Source organism: Solanum dulcamara, chromosome 6 (genome assembly GCF_947179165.1).
Source record: "Solanum dulcamara chromosome 6, daSolDulc1.2, whole genome shotgun sequence".
NCBI lineage: Eukaryota > Viridiplantae > Streptophyta > Magnoliopsida > Solanales > Solanaceae > Solanum > Solanum dulcamara.
Genome location: NC_077242.1, coordinates 17,085,851 through 17,110,877, shown reverse-complemented (window position 1 = coordinate 17,110,877; position 25,027 = coordinate 17,085,851). Strand labels below are relative to the sequence as shown.

The following is a 25,027-nucleotide window of genomic DNA, read 5'->3' as shown; positions in this document are numbered from 1 at the left end:
CAAATACCTAGTAGTGTGTCGAAATGTGACAACTGGTCCAAGATTGTGCCGAAATGTGACACCCGATCCATTCTTACACATCAACCACAAATATAGTGAATAGTTCAACAGTTATATATACTAAAGACAGGTTCATCATAAGCCATAGACAATAATTAGTCATTTCACATGGTTTATTTTATCTTTTCCTATTCACATACACACATGCATACAGTGGAGCAATTAGCAAGCACATATAACATAAACGGGAAGACAAAGCATCACTTACCTCGAAATCAAGCTTTGACAACGCTAAAGTGCAGGAGCTTTTCCTTTCTAGGTTTGTTCAGCTTGTTTGTGGTCTAAAAACAGTAACACACATAGAAAGGATCAATACAATGACCTATTTCATATAAATTATAACATAATTCTCCTCTTAGGCGAAATCAATGATCCTAACCCCATCTAGGGCTATTTTCCACCATTAATTTTAGGCCAAAACCCTCCCTCTAATGATCACCAATTATAATTTCTAGGTTCTAGGAATCGAAATATGAATTAAGGGGGTGATTTAGTTACCTTTAGCACAAAATATGGTGGAAATCTACAAGAATTCTCCTTTCTTCAGGTCTTTTAAGAAGAAAGTGGGATAACTAAAAAACATTTTGGGATTTTCCTCACTTTTTTATTTGCGACTGTTCCCCCACAGCGGGACCATCTCACTTTGGCAGGATTATGCCCACTTTGGTGAGATATGCAGAGACAGACAACTCATAAAAAGTCTCCAATTCTCCCACATCACAACATACCCTCATCCCATGATTCCTTAACATATACCCTTCACGCCAAGTTCAACTCAGGAAGTTTACTCACCCGAATGTGATTCCATAAAGCCGTACAGGCTCCGTATTGTCTTGCCTATCAACTAACTCAAACAAGTTATAGGTTCAATTCTTATCCATTTTTGGATCACCCTAGACATCACCTGACTCAAATTTCGTCCAAGTCTGGCCTAGGCTCAAAATTTTCAAGTCACTACCTGAAGTTCTCTGGCCTGGATTCCTTCCCCATTGGCTTATCTATAACGACAGGGACATATCATTACAATATATACTAATTTACCCATCACTCTTCCCCAAGTGATCAACTAGTAAAGTGGGGCTAAGATATGGATAAAGTAGTACCTAATTTGACGAAGCTGGGGATACTTATCTTGCATGTGCTTCTCAGTTTCCTAAGTAGCTTTCTCTACTAGATGATACTTCTGTTGGACCTGGAAAGATTTAATCTCCTTGGTCCTCAACTTTCGGATATCACGATCTAGGATTGCCACTAGCTCTTCCTCGTATTGAAGATCCTTGTCTAACAAGACTAAGTCCCATTTAATGATGAAATCTCTATCCCCATGATACTTCTTCAGTATGGACATATGAAATACTGGATGTACCCCATACAAACTACGTGGTAAGGCCTACCTATAAGCCACTAGCCCCACATGGTCAAAAATCTCAAAGGGGACAATATAGCGAGGACTAAGCTTGCCATTCTTACCAAATATCATTTCCCCTTAATGAGTTACACCTTTAGAAGAACTTGCTTATCATCCTAGAATGTCATGTCCCTTGCCTTACGGTCAACATACTCTTTATCATGACTCTAAGGTTCTACAAGCCTAGCTTGGATGCTCCGTACCTTATCTTGAGCATCTCTTACCAAGTCAACCCATAAGGGCTCCATCTCTGCAGCCTTAAACCACCCTATGAAAGAACTATATGCCCTCCCAAAAAGGTTTTGAATAATGCCATTTTAATAATGGAATGGTAGGTATTGTTGTAGAAGAACTCATACAAGGTCAAGAACTTATCCCAATGTCCCCAAAGTCAATCACGCAAGCCCTCAATATATCTTCCTGCGCCTGAAAGATATCCATTAGTATGTGAATGAAAGGTTGTGCTGAAAGTGAGTTGAGTGCCCAACTCCTCATGCAAATTTCCCCAAAACTTAAAGGTGAACTATGTACCACGGTCTGAGATAATAAAAAGAGGCACCCCATGTAGCCATACTAATTGGGGCCATACTATCTCATTCACATAAATCTTAGCCAATTATTGTGCATTATAGTCCACCCTAACTAGAATGAAGTGGGCTAACTTCATCAATCTGTCCACCACCACCCAAATGGAATCATACTTCCCTAATGTCTTGGGAAGACATGCCACAAAGTCCATGGCTATCCTTTCCCACTTTCATTCAGGAATAGGCATCCTTTGAAGCAAACCTGCAGATCTTTAGTGCTCATATTTTACCTGCTGACAATTCTGGCACTTAGCCACATTCTCAACAATGTCGTTCTTCATGCCCAACCACCAATATAAATATTTTAAGTCTTGATAAATCTTGGTCACTCTTAGATGAATAAAGTATCGTGAACTATGCGATTCGGACAACACTTTTTAAATTATACCATCTACCCGAAGAACACAAATCATTCCTCTAAAGTTGCGCACCCCACCTGCATCAAGTACTGCATCTTAGGCCTCGCCTTTCAAAACCTTTTCTGTGATCTCATTCAAGTTCACATGCTCAAACTGTTTGTCTTTAATCTCTTCAATAAAAGTGGGCCTTAGATTAACACTGGCCATCACCCCACCCTTTTCTGAGATGCCTAGCCTCATAAATTTAACCTCCAAGGCCTGAATATCTCTAGCCAGGGGCTGCTTACAGGCTCCTAAACAAGCTCGACTGCCAATGCTAACCGATTTTTGGCTTAAGGTGTCTACCACCATATTATTCTTATCTGGATAATACTGGATGGTGACATCCTAATCCTTGAGTAACTCCATCCATCTTTACTTCCGCAGGTTCAAATCTTTTTGGGTGAACAAGTGTTGCAAATTACAGTGGTTAGTAAACACCTCGTACTTTACACAATAGAGATAATCCCTCCAGATTTTTAGATCAAACACTACCGCTGCCAACTCCAAGTCATGAGTCAGATAGTTTCTCATATGAACCTTCAACTGCCATGAGACATACGCTATAAGATTCTTATCATGCATCAACAAAGCACCCAAACCTGAATGTAAAGTATCACAATAAATAATAAAATCTTTACCTTCAACTGATAGGGTTAAGATAGGTGTCGTAGTTAGAAGATTATTGAGCTTTTGAAAGCTCTCTTCATATTTTTCGGTCCAATCAAATGGTACCTCTTTCTGAGTCAGCTTTTTTAAATGGGTAGCGATAAAAGCAAAGGTCCTCATGCACCAGCAATAATAACTAGCAATTCCCACAAAACTCCTAACATAAGTCATAGAGCTAGGATGACCCCAGTTCTTAACCGCTTTGATATTCTGTGGATCTACCATTACCCATTCTTTTAAAACAACACGCCTCAAGAAGTAAACTAAAGACAACCAGAATTCACACTTAGAGAATTTTGCATACACATTATGTTTCCCCAGGACACCCAGAACAATGCGAAGATGGTCTGCATGTTCTTCCTTACTCTTTGAATATACCAGAATGTCATCTATAAACACGATCATGAATAAACCTAGAAATAGCTTGAATTTCCCATTCATTAAACTCGTAAATGTTGCAGGTGCATTGGTTAACTCAAATGACATCACCAAAAATTCAAAAATGCCTATATCTGGTTTTAAAAGTTATCTTAGCCACATCCTCAGGTCTAATATTCAGCTAATGGTACCCAGACCTGAAATCAATTTTTGAAAAGACTGATTCACCTTCCAACTGATCAAAAAGGTCATCTATACTAGGAAACGAATACTTATTTCGAATGTTGACCCTATTTAGTTGTTGATAATCTATGGACATTCTCATGCTACTATTTTTTTCTTAACAAAAAAGATCGGAGCACCCCACGGAGAAGCACTAGGACAAATAAATCCTTTATTAAGAAGTTCTTGGATTTGACTTGGATTTGAGCCTTAAGCTCAGATATTGGGAGAATATCCGGCTCAGGTCAATACAGAAATCTATGTCTTTATCAGGAGGCATACCAAACAAGTCTATAGGAAACACTTATAAAAATTTATACACTACCAGAATAGACTCAATGGAGGGAGACTCCACATCAATATTTTGAATATGAAAAAAATAATCTAAACAACCCTACTCCATAATTTTTCTAGCCTGGAGAAAGGATATAGCCTTAGCTGACTTAAGCTTATACACCCATTTCCACTCTAACCTTTCCCTCCTCGGGATCTCTAGAGTCTCAGTCTTACTATTACAATTAAACACATCATAATAAGGGGACAACCAAGTCATGTCTAAGATCATATCAAAATCAGTCATGTCTAGAATCACTAATTCAGCCTAAGTCTGGAACCCCATAAATATAACAAGACAAGCACAATAAACATGGGTGACAATGACAGACTCTCCAATAGGCGTAGAAACATGGATAGGGGCATCAAGTACATCACACATCGCATCAAAACCCAAGGCATACTTCACTAAAACATATGAATAAGTAGAATCTGGATCAAATAAAAGAGTAGCCATCCAGTCACAGACAAAAATAGTACATGTAATTACAGTATCAGATGCCACAACCTTTGTATTGCCTGGAAAGGCATATAACTGAGCCTTGTCAAGATACAGGCAACCTCCCTGCCTGGCTGCACCACTCCTCGACCTGTACTACTATTACCTCGGCCTACACGACCTTTCGAATTTCCTCTCCGCTTAATTTGTGAACGTCCTCTACCATTTCCACCTCCGCCTGTGGGTACCACTGCCCTGGCTTACTATAATTTTCTATCCCGCGAGGGTGGGGACACTCTCTCCCTAACTGCCCCGGCTCTCCACAGTTGTAACAGACGCGCTCAAGAGATAGCCTATTACTTGGCACAAAAGAAGATCATTGGCCTTCCTAGGTAGGATACTGTTGTGGAGTACCTAAAACACCACCCGTAGAAGCGGGCATTGTTGACTATATTGGCTGAGATACAATCATCGCCCTTCTTGACCCTCTAGAATAGGATTTTTGGAAGTTACCTGTGTTTTTGGTCTTCTTAGCATACCTTTAGCCTGCCCATCCCGTCGCACACCCTCTACTTTTTTCACAAAGTCTGCAACCTCATTGAAACTCTTTCCTGATGAAGTCATATGAACAAAAGAAATCTACAACTCGAGGTTCAACCCCTTTAATAATAATTGGATTCTCTCCTCTGTGGTTACCAGTTGAGTAGTATACATGGACAATGAATGAAATTTGACCTCATAGGAAACCACTGTCATATTACTCTGATCAAATGCCATGAACTCATCCTTCTTACGATCTCTCAAGCTACATGGCACATATTTTTTCAGAAATAAGGCATGTAACTGGACTAGGTAAGTGGGGAAAATACTGGCAAGCGACACTCCACATATGCCCTCCACTTCTGTTTGGCCTTACCCTATAGCTAAAAAGTCACAAACTCTATCCCGTGCTGGTGAACTATCTCCAATTTTTGCAACCTGTCAAAACAATCAAGGATGAACTTATAGTCATCCTCACTCTCCGAACCATGCAAAACTAGAGGCTTTTAGAAAGTTGGTGAGCATGTCATGCTCAGTACCGGTCATCGGTGAGCCCATAAGTAGTCTAAAGAAGGCATCAACGCCTACCACCTTATCCACACGAGAGTTGCACAACAAATGAGCAAGTAATTAGAGTTCCGAGCATGGTGGGAATAGCTTCATTACCAGCCAACCTACTCAAGAAGGCCATAATCTGCTACACTAATATTGGGTCTATTAGGGAAAGACCGGCAGCCCCAGCTTAGGTGTCCTCTACCTATTCAGCTGTCTCATCTTCCTCAACCTCTGTGTTCTTCTCTGGATCATCCTGGGTGTGGAAAGAACCTCCTCTCTTGGTATTTCCTCAATCGGAGCCTTACCCTTGGCAGGAGCTACTATTTCCAGACCTCTGCCGCATCTTCTTCTTCTGCCCCTTCCTCGGTCGAGTCCTCTCGCAAATGGCTCTTCCTCTGGTTTAGTAGGAGCTATGGGCCATACATTATAGCCTGTGTTCACCATCTACGTACAAGAGAGTGAAAGATGTTAGATACCAATTTGGATCACCAGATACCAATCAAAATCAAGTTATAGCACGAGGGGAAAGAAGATAAAGAAACTTTTCATAAAGTCATGTAGCCTCTCGAAGAAAAGTACAAACGTCTTTTTACTATTTTTCAAGACTCTAGTAGACTTATTTTTGTACAATGAGATCAACAAATCTAAGGCTCTAATACCAATTTTGCCATAACCCTAACCCCTCCGTGATTATCACCACACTAACCCTCTGGTGGGAGAACCATTATTGCAGCTCAATTTAAGGTACTAAACACATTAAATATAAGATAATAGGTGCTGAGTCTCCATAAACTCAGTCAGTTCAGCAAAACATGTGGAAATACCCCTAGAATCTAAAAGTTAAAATACCAAAAATCTAAGAAACAACAAGTCTAAAAGACGGGGATGCAACCCCAAGAGTCATAAATTAAACCAATGTCTAAAATTTTGGGTCCTGACTGAAGGACCAAGATATAGAAGAGCTCATGGTAGCCTGAAAGAACTGGCTCACTCTTTGAACTCTAATAGATCAACAATCTTCTAAGCGAGGTCTCTCAAAAGCCGCCAGAAGATGCCTCTACTTAACAAGACAGAGCAAGTACAGCATCAACACACAACGACAATAATGTTTTAATAGAATCGAGCGGCTAGCCAGTAAGTAAGACATGAGCAAGTAATTACAACACAGTAAACACACATATACAAAGTAGACTTATCACTTATCACCTTATATCCAATACTTAAGCATACTTACATATTAATAATCCTAGTTATCATGCATATTCAAGAAGGGGTCCTCTCATGGGACCTACAAATACCTATTAGTGTATCGGAACGTGACACTAGGTCTAATATTATATCGGAATGTGACACCCGATCCAAATAAGTATCAAAACATGACACCCAATCTAGTTATATTTCGGAATATGACATTCGATCCATTCATACATAATCAACCACAAATATAGTGAATAGTTCAACGGTTATATATACTAAGGATAGGTTCATCACAAGCCATACATAATAAGCAGTCATTTCACTTGGTTCATTTTATATTTCCCTATTCACATACACATATGCATACAGTGGAGCAATTAGCAAGCATATATAATATATACGGAAAGATAAACCATCATCTACCTCAAAACCAAGTTTTAACAACTCTAAAGTGCTGGAGCTTTCCCTTTTTGAGATCATTCAGCTTGTTCTTGGTCTAAAATCAGTAACACACATACAAAGGATCAATACAATAACCTAATTCACATGAATTATAATATAATTCTCCTCTTAGGCAAAACCCATGATCCAAACCCCCATCTAAGGCTATTTCCCACCATTAGTTTCAGGCCAAAATCCTCCCCTAATGATCACCAACCATAATTTCTAGGTTCTAGGAATCAACATACAAATTAAGGGAGTGATTTACTTACCTTTAGCATAAAATATGATGGATATATGCAAGAATTTTCCATAGGTCGCTTCTGGTCTTTTAAGAATGAAGTGGGATGACTAAAAATAATTTTGGGAACTCCTCCCATCTTTATTCGCGACTATCCCCCCACAGCAGGACTATCCTGCTCTGGCAGGATTATTCTTTCTTTGTCGAGATGTACGGAGACAAAGAACTCATAAAGAGTCTCCAAGTCTCCCATATCACAACATACCCTCACCCCATGATGCCTTAACCTATACCCTTTACGCCAAGTTCAATTTTGAGAGTTTTACTCGTCCGAATGCAATTCTGTGAAGTCGTACAAGCTCTGTATCGTATTGTCTATCAACTAACTCAAATAAGCTATAGGTTCAATTCCCATCCATTTTCAGATCACCATAGACTTCACCTGGCTTAGATTTTGTCCAAGTCTAACCTAGACTCAAAATTTCTCAAGCTACTGCTCGAAATTTTCTGGCCCGAATTCCTTCCCTGTCGGCTTAACAGTAACGATGGCGACAAGTCATTACAGAAAAAAACTATGATAATCCTTTCTTTCATTCTTACTTGTCATTTTTTCTCTTCTCGAGGTCAAATCACATGAACCTTGATCAATATTTTAAGATGTATTTTTTTCATCATATTAATATGAGAAGGATTACAACTTATAAAAAATAAAAAATCTACAAAGTTGGAATGTCAAAGTCATTTATATAATTTTTTATTGCACATAATTTTTTATTCTACACATAAATAATCAACGGAGACAAAGTTTAACAACAACAAGAAGAAGTCACAACAAACCCAGTATAATCCCACCAAGTGGGATCTGAGGAGGGTAGAGTGTACGCAGACGTAATCCCCACCTTGAAAGGTAGAACGGTTATTTTTGAAATACCCTCGACTTAAGAGAGAAGAACAAGAGAGGAAAAACAAAAAAAAAAAATAGATCAATACATGTGTTTCACAAATGCGTTATGATTTCGCAAGCTACCTAATTAAATTATGTGTCCAACACCTGTCCAGTCACCAACCACTCTTTGCTTAAAATAATCTATTAATAATTTTCATTATTTGAAAAATCAAAGTATCACATATTAACATTTTTTATCATGAAAATAACTCCGTGCTAGAAAAGTGGGTGGAGAAAGAAAGAGACTAGTGATTTTTTTTTAACCTTCACATCAACAATCTAATATTTGTAATCACCTCGAGTAAATCGAAGACAAAAAGCAAAGGACAAATTGCATTGCCTAGCTTATACAGGCACCCATACCCATACGAAACAATCAAATAAAAAATGAAACGTCCCTTTCCTTTCCACTCTTTTCTATAACATATCTATTCCCTCGTTATCTGTGGAAATAACTTTTTTATCATAATAAAATTACGATAAGATCTATGTATATTTTATTTTTTTAAAATTTTATTTGTGATATTTTTATGAGTATATTCTTATTTTTTTTTTTAATTCCCTCGAGATTTTTTTTTTGAGATATCCAACATAGTATCTTTCGTTTACATTATCGTCTTAGTATCCAATAACATTTAAGTCAAAATCAAATAAATAAATTAACATAAAATAAAATAAGTAATATCTTATAACGTGGGCCTGAGTATTATCCTTTTTGAGCTGTACCCCAATTAACATCACTCAAAGAAGAGAGGCAGAAGCACCACTACAAAATTATCACACATCCATTCTTATAGCATCAAAGATTTTCATCTTCTGATTAATTAGGTAGTTTGAAAGATGAGGAAATTAGAGCTGGTATTTGTGCCTGCCCCATCCATCGGTCACCTTGTTTCGATATGCAAGTTTGCAGAGAAGTTGGTTAATAGAGATGAAAGGCTATGTGTAACAATTCTTATTATAAGGCCACCCCCACCATGGGATTCCAGCATAGATGCCTACATCAAGCGAAGTTCCTCTGCTCCTGAGGGAAGTCGAATTAGATACATCACACTTGCTCAAATCGAACCGCCATCTTCAGAAGAACTAGCCAAGTCTATTGAGAAGTACATCTCTCTTTTGATAGCAAATTATCGACCCCTTGTTAAAGATGCAATTATCAGCAACAAGTCATGGCCTGATACTGATTCGAACCCGAAAATTATTGGATTAGTCTTTGACATGTTTTGCAGTTCCATGATTGATGTAGCAAATGAACTTGACATTCCTTCCTATCTTTTCTTCACTTCTGGTGCTGGTTTTCTTGGTTTCCTGTTTTACCTTTCCGTTTGGCATGACCAATTTGGGAGAGAATTTAATCGATCTGATGGCGATTTTAATATAGCAGCCTATGCTCATCCGGTACCCTCAAAAGTCTTGCCTACGTTTGCATTTGTCAAGGAAGGTTATGACTCATTCCGCAACCATGGTGTCAGGTTCAAAGAAACCAAAGGAATTCTCATCAACACGGTTGCGGAATTCGAAAGTCACGCTGTCAATAGCTTAGCATCTGATCCTGAATTACCTCCAGTTTACACAGTAGGATTTCTTCTTGACCTTGAAGCACAAAAAGGTAAGGGAAATTCCAAATCTGAACATAAAGAAATCATGAAATGGCTAGACCAGCAGCCACCTTCATCTGTTCTTTTTCTTTGCTTTGGAAGCGAGGGTGTTTTTGAGCCATCACAGCTTATCGAGATGGCAATTGGACTTGAACGAAGTGAGGTTAGATTCTTGTGGTCAATACGCCCGCCTGTGAACGCTGAAACTACAAATCTAGAGGAGATATTGCCAGAAGGATTCTTGGAGAGGACAAAAAACAAAGGAATAATATGTGGATGGGCACCTCAAGTCGATATCTTGGCTCACAAGGCCACTGGAGCATTCATATCTCATTGTGGATGGAATTCGACTATAGAGAGTCTATGGCATGGAGTACCAATTGTGACATGGCCCCTTTATGCAGAACAACACATTAACGCGTTTCAATTGGTGAAAGATCTTGAGATGGCAGTGGAGCTGACACTGGATTACAGGATGCACAATACTGATCATTGTGAAATTGTGAAGGCAGAGGAGATGGAGAAAGCTATAAGATGCACAATGGACACTGAAAATCCCCTGAGGAAGAGAGTCAAGGACACGGGAGAAATTTGCAGGAAGGCGTTGATGGAGGGTGGATCCTCTTTCATTTCTCTAGGACGATTCATTGAAACTATTCTTGATTCCTAGAATTTTTACTCTCTACTCCTTATGTTAACAGAGTCTTGTTTCATATCAGTATATATCAAATAAAAGGTATTATTAAGGTATGGGTATATTTATCCATTCCTATGGTAGAGTGGATTAAAATTATATTGAATAGGGTGTATTAGTACTATTGGGATTAGTAATTTTAAGATTAGCAGTGTTGAAATTAGTAATAGTGAGATTAGTAGCGCTAAGCTTATTTCTTATCTATTATTTGGTTTGATGTATTAAAAATAATCTGTATTACTATATTTCGTTAAAAATATTATTTGTTTGCAAAAAATCCTCCACTTTCTATACATTTGTGTATTTTCTTTGCAACGCTTTTTATTCATTTTGATATTCTACTTGAATTATTTGAGGGTAAGTAATTGTCGTCTTAATAAATTGTGATCACTCACAAAACGTCAATTATTAATTTAAAAATGACAAATCATCTATTTTTAAAATCGAAAAGATGATAAATAATAGTAAAAATCGAATAAGTCATCTACCTTCACACATAAAAGTTGCAAGTAGTAGTTTTAATATGTATGCAATTTTATAAATTGTTCAAAATACAAATAATTAGAAAACCACATATATTTGCTTTTGAATTAGTAAATATTAAACAACTCACATTTCAAATATCGTATTGATTTGTATTGGATATTATTTAGCAGCAAACAACTCTCTCTAAGTAATAAAACTTGTAAGCTAATTTATTTGAATAAATTTACTAATACAAATATAAACATAAAACGAAGAAAATAAACAAAATGTTTGAGAGAAATATCTTGCATAATCACAACCGAATGGTAGTCGTTACCTTTATACTGATATGATAGCTCACTAAGCTGTAACTAACTAACTCACTACTCAACTGATTAACTACACTAGCAACTAATCACAATTGCTGACATAATTAGTCTAATAACTAACTAATAGAAATAACAGAATCAGTTTCAAGGCACATCAATGCATCTTCCAAGCTCCTTTACATAAGTTGATCCGGGTCTGTATCAATCCATCATAGCGAAAATATTTCCGCCACAGTGGGACTGCCACAGTCAGATGGGAGCTGCCATGACGAGATAATCGGGGACAGAATTAAAAGACACGAATGCTTATTTTCACCTTGTTCCCTTAAGTGTGAAAATAGACAAGGGTTACCCTAGAAATCCTAAAAAATCCACTCTAGGATTGGAGAGAAGGGAGGAAGGAAATTCTAGCGCAAGGAAGGCTACAATCCGCAGATTTCTGGCCTTTCTCCATTGTTTCTCCTTCTAGAAGTTGGGGATCGTGCTACAATCCTTCTACAGCTGCTTGGCGCCTAGATAGGCTAGATTTTCTTAATTTAGTAGTTATAAAACTCTTTCCCATCACTTAATTTAATGTAAATTGAGGGGAGATTTAATATTTAGGCCTGTGGGCATGGAATCTAGATGGTTAAATAGTTTTTATTGTTGCTTAGAGTATGAATATATGATGTGGTGTCAGGATTATTCTGTGACTAGTGGTAGTGGTCCTTTTGTGAATGTAAACCTTGATGAAAACTGTCGAAAAGGCTAATGATTTTCGTATGAGGATTTCGTATAGGGGGTCGTTGGTTATAATGGGATCGTGAGACTTGTGATATAAAAAAGGGGTACAGTATTGGCTATTGATGTATATAGAGGGTTATGCATGTATGTCTAATTGTGCATGTTCATGCTGATTATTTCCTATAAAGTAATTGAGTAATGCGTGTTTATAAAATAGAAGGAACGAACATAAAGGACTCATGTGATAATCACATATCATAAACCTGAACGATTACATGTAATGAAACTGATATTTTATTTTGTAAGTGTGCTAACCATGCATTGTAATTGCAATTATGATTGTGATTATGATATTGGATCGAGTACCACGCTGATACCTATTGAATTATGTACCACTCTAGTACATATTGAATCGAGTGTCACGCCGATACATACTAAATATTGAATCGAGTATCACGCTGATACATACTAACTATTGGATCAAGTGTCATGCTGACACATACTAATAGTTTGGGTGTGTGTTCCATGAGAGAACCATTGTTGACTGATTTCTTGTGAGTGAATACAATTCTATGTGCGATTACTATTGTAATTGCAATTGACACAACTGTGACTGACCATGCCCATTATGTGAAATAACTGATGTGAAAAGACCGGAAGTTTGAATGTCATCTGTGTTACTATAATATGGTGGTATTATCTGTGTTACTATATTGTGGTGGTGTTATTGGTGTTGCCATATTGTGGAGGTTAGATGTGCTCAGTATCCTAGGTATGGGAAGGTGTACAAGTAAGAAGTAGAGTGATTGATATGAGGATGAAGTGACTAGGTTATGTCTTGTGAAGAATGTTTAGTTAAGTTCAGTTTGCGATGGTTAGTGAAGCTTTTTTATAGTATATTACGTGGTCCAGAGCCAGATTTTGGCAAGAGTAACATGTATGAGTGTAATGAGTGAGTTAGACGGATTTGGGGTGATGTGTAGTCGGAAACTCATCTATGGTGATAGATGGGATAGGCCTTAATCTTTATTATAGGTGGCAGCGGACCACGTAGAAGGTGATATCATGATTCATATTATTTGTGATCCGGACAAGTAGGGTGGTTGGAGTGTGTGCATACAGGTTGGCTCAGGGTATTTGTTTTAGCATGTCCTTCTTCTGGTTGACTTCTTTATATTATTCGGTGGGTATCGGGTTGACCAATGATGCTTAAGAGTACATGTTGTTTGTACTTATACTACTCTTGTTATGCCACTTGGCATAGTCGGATTACAGGGTCAGTGATGCTCCATAGGTGCAGACGAAGATGATTCTCCAATGGCTTCTACTATTCATTCTTATTGATGGAAGTTGTGTCATTATTTTATTTATGTACTGTATTCTTAAAAGCTTTGTACCTATTTAGACTAGTATCCTTGAGGGTGTAAGAATGATTTGTGTAATTAACCTTAGAGTTTTAAGCTAATATATAGCAACTTCATAACTCTGTTAGATTGTTATTTTGTTTCTCGTTAAAACGTCTGCATGCTATAACCATTTGGAAATTAAGGATTTTCTTACTTAGGTGTTAGAGTGAGTGTCCGCATAACCCGATGGGTTGGATCGTGACACATTAGCCTTGCAACATCTTTCGAGATGACCAACTCTTGAGACTAATATCTCCACAACACACAAGTCTTGCTTTCGCTGGGAAATTTCATCAAACACGTTGATCACATCAATTATCTGTAAAAACTCATCACATTAGCAAGAAAATGAATTTTAGTATTTATAATTCATTAACTATGTGGCCGAATGAAAAATCAGGTGGCTCAACAACACCCAGTCTTCAACTGGGTTGGTGCCAGGTTGTAAAAAATGACTTGAAAGATGTTAAGGAGGTATTTAAACTTTCATGTAGTTAAAGTGTTAAAGTAAATTTTGTTGTCAAGTTCAGAGGGTTTTAATGTATTTACTCTTAAAAAAAATGATAATATGATTAATTTTTCCTTTTTCATCACATTAATCTATTCTCAATTAATAATAAAATATTTTTACGTGCCTTTTAGTTGTATGATAACTTATTAGATGGATAATGTCCCAAAAATAATTTATTTTTTCTTGACTTCAAAAACATGACAATTAAATAAAAAAAAAACAATTACATATATATCTAGCTAGCGCTTGATCATAGATTTTAATTCAGATTTTGAAAATTTGACTTCAAATATTGTCATAAATTTTGATTAAATTTTGAAAATTTGATTTTCAAATATTTTAAAATTCCCACAAACGAGCTCAAACTAGTTTTTAAAATTTCCATTCAAAAAACTTTAGTCATTATCAAGTAAAATATATATATATATATATATATACAATTTTAAAAATTCAAAATTTTAAGTTACAAACTTCAAAATTTATGATTAAAGGAAAGTCAGTATCGTTTGAGATTTTAATGAGGAGACAAGGATTGGAAGTGGCAGCGAAATCCTTGTCCAATGTTTGATTTTGGACATGTATTACACTATTACTATGAGCAGTTTGGAGATTGATTTGAAGTTCTTGTCTAAATGTTTGAAATTCAGACTTACATGTCAGATAATTTGTCATTATTTTAGTCCTAATCAAGTGCAGTATTGTTATCGATATTTTTAGTGGCAAAATAGTTAACCCACTTACTTTAATTGTTATTTAAGTGCATTTTGAAGTTAATAAATTAGAACACAAGTTCCATGTTTTGATTTGTTTATTATTGTCCATTAAAGGACTAACATGAGTAACACCATTAGACAAGTTGACTGACGTGTGTTGGCCTTTTTGCATTTGGTTAAAGAACTTCACATCCAAACTAATTATAGTTATGATATTATTTAATAATAATATAAAAATAAAATATTAATTAAATTTGATTTAGTGAAAATGTCATGATCAATTCAATGGACCGTGCGGGCACCTACTCTAACACCAGATAGGAGAACCCTTACAGAAATAACATGCAGAAGTTTAACAATTGTCGAATACCAACCTAAAAAGTTAGGAATACACTATAATTGAAAACTTTAAAACTCTAATTTTTATTACTAGAAACATACTAACACCCCCAAGGATACTAGTCTAATTAGATACAAGAGCTTCTAAAGATACAAAATATAAATAAAGTAATGACACAACTCCCATCATAAGGAAGGAAGAGTAGAAGCTAGGGCTGTACAGGGCAAACCGATAAACCGCACCAAACCGACAAATCGAACCAAACCGGAAAAAAAAATGACTAGTGGTTTGGTTTGATTTGGTTTGGTGTTTGGAAAAAAAAATCCGACCATTATAGGGTTGGTTTGGTTTTAACTAAAAAAAGTCAAACCGAACCCAAATCGACCCGATTATAGATATACTACTTTTAAATTATGTTATACATAAAAATATTTATTAAAATATAATTTATAAATATTTTTTTAAAATTTTTCATAATTTTTGTTTTCTTTCTTACATTTAGATTTGGACTTGAGAAGCTCATCTAAATAATATACAAAAAAAGCTCATCTTATAAAGTTAAAACTTCAAACAGTGTTCTGCCTCCATCTTATATGTTGATATTTGGTACTAGAACTCTTTTTAAGAAGCACTACTCTGTTCTTTTTATTAGATACTATGAAAAATCTGAGAAACCCAAAAAAACTCAAAACCCCTCAAAAAATCTGAAAAACTCAAGAAAAATTAATATCGAAAAACCCGACATTTATTGGTTTGATTTGGTTTATAAATTTAATAACCCGACACAAATGGTTTGATTTGGTTTGTAAAAAATCCAAATCAACCCGGTCCATGTACACCCCTAGTAGAAGCTATTGGAGAATCATCTTTATGTTCACCTAAGAAACATCACTCACTCTGAAATCAAACTATGTCAAGTGGCATAACAATAGTAGAATCAGTACAAACAACAAGTACTGGTAGGCATCATCGGTCAACCCAATACCCACCGCATAATATAAAGAAATTGACAAGAAAAAAACATGCTCTTGAAGAAATACACCGCCAAACATTTGTGCACAAACTCTTATCATTCTCATTAACCTCATTAAAGTCGTTCAAGCCTAACTCTCATCCCTTTTAGTTGGTCTTTTGCCAACTCTAATCCAGATCAAGGCCTAGCCATTTAACACATAGATGAGTTTCTGAACTACACGGTTCATTAATTTTGTCTAACTAGCGTACTACCTTTAGCTTTCACACCAACATCTGGCTAGCCCTAGAATAATTAACATCTCACTCGAAAGAGGGAAATATTTATGTGGGCTAAGGCTCATACTCTAACCACACTGGCCCACTGTGGCGGGACCTATCCCGCTCTGGCAGCCTCGCCACAGCGGGATTCCTCCCACCAGAGTGGCCTATCCGAAGACAGAAGCTTCGAATTCTCTTCAAATCCCCCATTTAACACATATGTCCACAGGACCTCAGCAATATCTGACTTAGAGTCACTAATTTCACTTAACAATGCATCGATTACTCCACTTATTTACCCACAATTTCACGCCTACGATGCAGATAAATCTAGCAACCATAACATAATTCGAACGGGCATATACATAAACACGTTATCAATTTACTATTTTAGAGCTATATACAGTTTAACATTGTAAATCTCAGATATAAAAGTCAACATGTTAACGCTTGGACCTTTGGTCCTTTCATATCAATTATTACACAAGATGGGCATACTCAAGTATAACTGAGTCGGTTTTTCTATCATCACACATATAGTCAAGATAAATTCACAGATGATAGCCACACAATGATTCTCTCATGGAACCCATATCCAAACTATAAATGTATCAAAACGTCACATCCGATCCAATATATGTATCAAAATATGACACTCGATCTTATTTATGTGTCAAAATATGACACCCGATCCAATATATGTGTCAGAATGTGACACCCGATCCAATATCACAATCACACCCCACATTAAGTAGTTCACATACTTCCACAATCAAGTAATGGGTTCATTGAATGCAATTGTTCACAAGTGGTCATTTTATTGGTTTTATTCAATCTTTCCCTTCATTAACAATATTTTATCAAAGCTTCTCTATTCAAGGCATCACTTTTATTAGAGCAAGTTTAAGATTATAGATTTCACAGTTTTGAAATTGTAAATGATTCACAACATATCAATCACTCAACCATAATAATTAAATGTATGGTAGATATCATAACATTACTTGAATACTATTAAGAGAATCTCTATGATATGGACTAAACCATAACCTATAACCACAAGTAATCAAATAGGTTCATGGCAAGAGATTGTCAACACTAAGTCATTCATATTAATCCTTTATTTCATGATTCGCACCAGTCAAGTAATTCACAGGGAATAATCAGCATGAACACATATAGCTATTGTATAAACACATCTCTCTCTATATATCAATAGCCTATTATCCCCAAGTCTCAAGTTTCCGTTATAACCCATCTATTGTGTACACTTAATCTCACAAGAATCATTGGACTTCTAAACAATTTTACTAAGATTAACATTCAAATATTGGACCTTTATCACTTATCACATAATAAGCATGACCCACAACATATATTCCTACTCTAAAAAATAATTGACAATTATTTAATCAATTAGACTCCGTGTCCGAAGGCCTAGAAGTGAAATCTCCCATCAATCTACATTATATTAAGCAATGAGAACAAATTTATAAATACTCAATTGAGAAACCCATCCTACGTGGGTTCCAAGCAGTTGTAGAAGGATTATAGCATGATCCTTGACTTCTAGAAAGAGGAACTATGGAGATGGGCCTGAAATCCATAGGTTATAGCCCTCGCGTTAGAATTCCCTTTGTCCTTTCTCTCCAAGTCTAGAGCATCCTTTTGGGGGTTTCTAGGATAACCCTCATCTATTTTGGCACTTAAGCAAAGAAGGAGATAATAAAAATACACCACTTTTAAGTTCTGGCCCATCGAATCTCACCACAGCGGCCTCAATCCCGCTTTAGCGGCCTAGTCTGGACAGTATCCAGTAAAATGGACATATTGTTTTACTCCGAACTCCGAGTGACGTAAACTTAATAATGTTGGAAACAAGACTCATAGACCTTTAAATATATAGGCTACCTTATTCATTATAGGCTGAGAGATATGGTCATTTGAAGTTAACCCTAGTTTGAATTCAAGTCCAAAACTAAATTGGAAAGACACTTTCAACTCAACTTTGAGATAGAAGCATAGTACGACCTTAATTCAATAATAATGTACTCACATATCAAGAAATTGATCCTAGTCTTTTGATGAAAGAGATTCGTATACCTTTACCGTAGATATTTTTAATAATAATGGCTAGATCGTTACAATACATATCAATTTACCACTCATTCGTCCCCAAATGCCAAGACATAAGAGAGGGCATGAGCTGATCTAAGAGTCCTATGAAACCAATGGTGAGACACCACTACGACTTAAGGAAAGAATCACATCCCAGACTAACCCTTTCACGTCAAACATTACACCCAAAGTTTTACCAATTCAAAATCCATTCCAAAGGTTTCTATGGGATACTACGTCCCTCGTATATCATGATACCACCTTAAATATTTCTCAAATACTACACCTCAAGACTGTCAAATATCTCTAAACCACCCAATTCATAAGGTTCATTGGATTCTATGATCACTGAAACCTTATCAACTCTCATAATAGGAAAATTTTTATCCGGGTACTTATACCCTAACCAATGCTATAAGTTGCATATCATCCCCACTCAAAGAGCGGTAACCACAAGGTATCTCATAAATCAAACAAAAAAATTAATAGATCATGATTAAGTTTATAAGGATGATCATTCATAATCAATAATCGAGCATCAATCACATTCACCGGCAATGATCTAGGCATCACACTTTCCATCCCATTCCATGATCTAAGAACAAATGCAATTCAACATATTTACGCATTAATAAAGAACCAACAAGTTCAAGCAATTCCCTATCACAATAGGACTATTAAAGTGTAGTATAAGATTCACATCCTTGCCAATATCAGGCGTTTTTAATAAAGAGTCCTCATATGAGACCTACAAACACCTATTTATGTCAAAACATGACACTCGATTTAAGGTTTGTGTCTAAACATGATACTCGATACAATTTATGTATCGGAATATGACACTCGATCCCAACAGCCATAATTACATTCGGTATTCAACATTATATTACCAAGAATAGGATTATCATAAAACAGGTCAGGAAGTGATCATTTCATATGTATTCTAGCATGATTCCCTATTCATATACATATATACATATCATGAAGTAATTTAACAAGTACATAAAATACGTACAAGAAAAAGGCCATCACTAACGTTGCCAACTCCTAAGGTTTATCACCAATATCCATATATTTTATATCTCCGTACATGCTACTGTGTCCATTAAAACTTCATCCATATATATGCAATAATATCACAATCAATGTCTCCCTAATCATTACACCACCCTCAAATTCAACAACTAAAACAACTAAATTGTTGCCCGTGACTCGTGACCTATAGCTTAGTTGCATGATTTCTCATTAAATTCTCTTCAATAGTACACAATGTGTATAGATTTAACCACTCAAATAAGAGAATTAACTATTACTCATTCCATAGTAGAAGGGTGGGACAAGGCAAAACAGAGGAGACAGTGCTGAGATTCTATCTTGCCCTATCTCGCTCTAGCGGGCCAGTTCCCGCTCTGGCAAGCCCTCTCTATCAGCGATTACAAGGACAGATTCTCAAGAAGATTTTCATTGGAAGTGTTCCTTGTCCTAAATCCCTTTATTGTCTGTCATACTTATGGCTTAGTCCAACTTGACTCTTTTAGCGGAATTTTGGCGGGATCTATCCCAAAGTTGAACCTAGCATTACACATTTGAAAAGCTTTCCCCTATCATCTTGGAGAAATAACTTGCACACCACATGGATTTTTTCATCACCCATATTAACCCACTCCCATATCTTAAGAAATCAAGACAATTAGAAACACAATTTACCAACACTAAATTCTCGAGTCCCCATAAACTCAATTCAATAGCTAAAATAATCATGATCACAAATATGACATAACCTGAACTTCCTCAATCAAGTCTTGACCTTAGTAAACACATGAAATCGTATTAAGGCCTCTAATCATAATTCCAAGATCAACTCAAGCAATGCATAGACCAAAATTCAGCATCATATTATTTAAAACCAGTTATGAAATATGTTGAGGAGATCTTTCGTAACAACAAATTTTGTTATTATGCAATAATAACCCTTTTCTCACTTAGTTTTCAACCAATCCTGACTGTCCTAAAATAAGAGTTTCTCTACATTCATAAATTATTTTTTCCCTTACCATCTTTATCAATGGTAAGTCCATGCATAATTCAAAATTATATTTCCTCACATAAGTATATCATTTAGCACGTCAGCAACTTGTTCATCAATTACGTTACAGTTTATCACTAGACCATTGCTCATAACCAAGTTAACAAAAACCTAAGCAATCAGGTCTCACATAATTTTAGCCATTCAAGTAAGTATACTTCACACCTTGGCAGTTATTCAGGCAACATTTTGAACATATTCACAATTCAAGGCTACATCACACAAATACGTCAACTTATTTAATTAGTTTGCTTCATGTATGACATTTAACTGATCATCCATGCACTTACACAGCCTGTAAGGCCAGATACCAATTGAAACCTTCTCGGTCCCTTTAGCCGCGACAATAGCATCAAGTTTACTTCATTAAGATACCACTCGCAATTCAGATATTACCAACTAGATTCAGCCCATATCAAAAACAACAAACCACAAGAAAGAAAAAAATAAATGAAACTACTTCCTAAAATGCATCATAACTTTTCGAAGATTAGATATGGACGTCAACACACCAATCCGTAGGAGTCTATTCTACACTTGCTCTTGTACTGAGAGACTGTTAACTTGGGCTTTAATACCAACTTGTCACAACCCAACACACCGGATCATTCGGGGCACTTACTCTAACATCAAGATAGGAGAACCCTTATAGACATAACATGCAGAAGTGTAACAATTGGCAAATACCAACCTAAAAAGTCAGGAATACTATCATTGAAAACTTTAAAACTCTATTTTTTATTACTTGAAATGTACTAACACCCTCAAGGATATTAGTCTAATGAGGTATAAGATCTTCTAAAGATACAGAGTATAAATAAAGTAATGACACTACTCCCACCATAAGAAAGAAAAAGTTGAAGCTATTAGAGAATCATCTTCATCTCCACCTAAGAAACATTACTGACCCTGCAACTAAACTATACCAAGTAGCATAGCAAAAGTAGAATCAGTACAGACAACACGTACTGGTAGGCATAATCGGTAAACCTGATATCCACCGCATAATATAAACAAATCAATAAGAAGAAAACATGATCTTGAGGAAATACACTGCCAAACCTTTATGCACAAATTCTTATTAACCTCATTAAAGTCTTTCAAGCCTAACTCTCATCCCTTCTAGTTGGTCAGCTGCCAACTCTAATCCAGATCAATCCCTAGCTATCTACCACATAAATAAATTTCTAAACTGCATGGCTTATTAACTTTGTCTAACTAATCTACTAAATTTAGCTTTCACACCAACATCTGGCCCTAGAATAATTAACATCTCACTCGAAAGAGGGAAACATTTATGTGGGCTAAGGCTCATACTCTAACCACACTAGCCCACTATGGCGGGACCTATCCCACTCTGGTATCTTTGCCACATTGGGATTCCTCCCGCTAGAGTGGCCTATCCAGAGGCAGAAGCTCTGAATTCTCTTTAAATCCCCATTTAACATATATGTCCATAGGACCTCAACAATATCTGACTTAGAGTCACTAATTTCACTTAAAAATTCATCGATTACTCTCTATTTAAATATCTATGACCTCACACCTATGATGCAGACAAGTCTAGCAATCATAACATAATCCAAATAGGCATATACATGAACATGTTATCAATTTATCTTGTTTGAGCAATATACAGTTTCACATTGTAAATATCAGATATAATAGTCAACATGTTAACACTTGGACCTTTGGTCCTTTCATATCAATTATTATATAAGATGGGTATTCTCAATTATAATCGAGTGGATTTCTCTATCATCACACATATAGTCAAGATCAATTCAGAGATGATAGCCACATAATGGTTCTCTAATAGAACCCATATGTAAACTATATATGTGTTAGAACATGACATCCGATCTAATATATATGTCAAAATGTGACACCCGATCCAATATATGTGTCAAAACATTATACTCGATCCTATATATATCAGAATGTAACACCCAATCAAATATATATATATCAGAACATCACACTTGATTCAATATATTTGTCGAAATGTGACACCCGATCCAAAATCACAATCATAGCCTACAATGAAGTTCACATACTTGCACAATCAAGTAATAGGTTCATTGCATGCAATTGTTCACAAATAATTATTTCATTGGTTTTATTCAATCTTTCCCTTCATTAACAATATTTATCAAAGCTTCTCTATTCAAGGCATCACTTTTATTAGAGCAAGTTCAAGATTATAGATTTCACAGTTTTGAAATTGTAAATGATTCACAACATATCAATCACTCAACTATACTAATTAAATATACGATAGATATCACAACATTACTTGAATACTATTAAGAGAATCTCTATGATATGGACTAAACCATAACCTATAGCCACAAGTAATCAAATAGGTTCATGGCAAGAGACTATCAACACTAAGTCATTCACATTAATCCTTTATTTCATGATTCGCATCAGTCAAGTAATTCACAGGGAATAATCAGCATAAACACACATAGCTATTGTATAAACACATCTCTTTATATACATCAATAGCCCATAATCCCTAAGTCCCAGGATTCCGTTATTACTCAGCTATTGTCTACACTTAATCTCACAAAAATCATTGGCCTTCTAAACATTGTTACCAAGATTATCATTCAAATATTGGACCTTTATCACTAGTCACATAATAATCATAACCCACAACATATATTCCAACTCTAAACAACAATTAACCATCATTTAATCATCCAGACTCCATTTTCCTAAAGGCCTAGACGTAAAATTTCCTGTCAATCTACATCATATTAAGCAATGAGAATGAATTTATAACTACTCAATTGAGAAACCTAGCTTACCTGGGCGGCAAGCGGTTGTAGAAGTATTATAGAATGATCCTTGACTTCCAAAAGGAAAAACTATGGAGATGGGCCTAAAATCAATGGGTTATAGCCTTCCTCACATTAGAATTCCCTTTCTCCTTTCTCTCCAATCTTAGAGCATCCTTTTAGGGGTTTATAGGGTAACCCCATCCGATCCCGCTACAGCGGCCTCAATCCTGCTCTGGCAGCCTAGTATAGACAATATCCAATAAAATGGGCATAACTTTTTACTCCTAACTCTGAATGACGTAAAATTGGTGGCGTTTTAAAAATGTTAGAATATGTTAAAATATTTTATGTCTTTAATAATATATTTTGAATATATTCTAATTAATATTATACTTTTGTATTTATAGCAAGCATATATTTAGGTTCCTTAGGTTTAACTATTAGTATCAATCTTTGTATTTAGCATATCTTGTAATTTGTATATATTGACCAAGTTCAACGAAATTAAGCAAGAAATTCACTTCTTTTGATGGTATCAGACTAGTACGATCTCCTAATCCCAGCCTCATCTCTTCTTTTTTCTATCTTCTTTCATCTCTTCTCATGGCAGATTTGCCCAAATTTCATCTCGCTCTCACCGTCACTAATATCAAGTCTCTCGTACCCGTAATATTAGACAATGAGCAAGGCTTATATCATTCTTGGGCTACTCTGTTCATTAATCTTGCCAGGGTTTATGATCTTTACGATCATTTGGTTCCACCCATGGAAGCGTCGGCTCTAGCTGCCTACACTATGACCAAGTTGGCTGATCTGGCTCTTTGGAAGCATCTAGACGTTGTTATATTGCAATGGATTTACACTACCATTGTTCCTGATCTTCTTCTAGCTATCCTCAAATGCAATGATATGACAGAGGGCGCGTGGAACTGTCTTGAATCTCTTTTTCAAGACAACAAAGCCTCCTGAGCCACCCATCTCGAGGAGGACTTTACGAATGCTGTTTTCAAAGGTTTCACCTTAATTGACAGTTATTGTAATTATTTATAATCTCTGACGGACAGGTTGGCTGATGTTGATACTCCGGTGACTAATAGTCGCCTGGTTTTACGTCTTACCAGCTCTTCACCAGAGGCGTATAGTGGTACGGTGGATTTTATACAAAATCAAGAGCCATTTCCCCCTTTAAAAGTTATCGTTCCAGGTTGAAAATGGCTGAGTGTACCATAAAGGCTCGCCAAGCTCATGAAAATGGTGTATCCAAAAGTCGGGCCGATAGCGCTGCCATGGTTGCCGCACCTTCTTCCTCTTCGAATGACTCCTCTGCTAGCAATAAAAAAACAACAATAATAAAAACAGGAAGAATTCAAAATCAAATGACAAGAAAAAGGCAGCTCAACAAAGCCCAAGTGGACCCAGTCTAAGTCGGCCGCCACATCAGCAGCACCAGTGGCAGCCACATCATCAAGGCCCACCACCATAGTGGCAGCCGAGGTGGCAGCCTAGTTGGGGAGGTTGGACAGTGCCTCCTTGCTCATTTTCTGCATTTTAGTGGCAGCCAAGGCCCAATCTAGGGGCCCAACACCTTCAACCTCTAGGCCAGAC

At 36.3% G+C, this 25,027-nt stretch overlaps 2 protein-coding genes across 2 annotated transcripts; both read left to right on the top strand.

Annotated features, from left to right (window-relative positions):
* The first annotated feature begins 9,101 nt into the window (after window positions 1-9,101).
* On the top strand, window positions 9,102-10,771 carry LOC129892463 (UDP-glycosyltransferase 71K3-like). The gene has a single exon (XM_055968034.1). It carries the CDS (start codon window positions 9,255-9,257, stop codon window positions 10,683-10,685), a length of 1,431 nt encoding a protein of 476 aa, XP_055824009.1. The 5' UTR covers window positions 9,102-9,254; the 3' UTR covers window positions 10,686-10,771.
* Window positions 10,772-24,025: 13,254 nt separating this feature from the next.
* LOC129892742 (uncharacterized) lies at window positions 24,026-24,631 on the top strand. The gene is made up of 2 exons (XM_055968305.1): window positions 24,026-24,345; window positions 24,487-24,631. The coding sequence occupies exons 1-2, from the start codon at window positions 24,026-24,028 to the stop codon at window positions 24,629-24,631; spliced, it is 465 nt and encodes a 154-aa protein (XP_055824280.1).
* The last annotated feature ends 396 nt before the right edge of the window (window positions 24,632-25,027 follow it).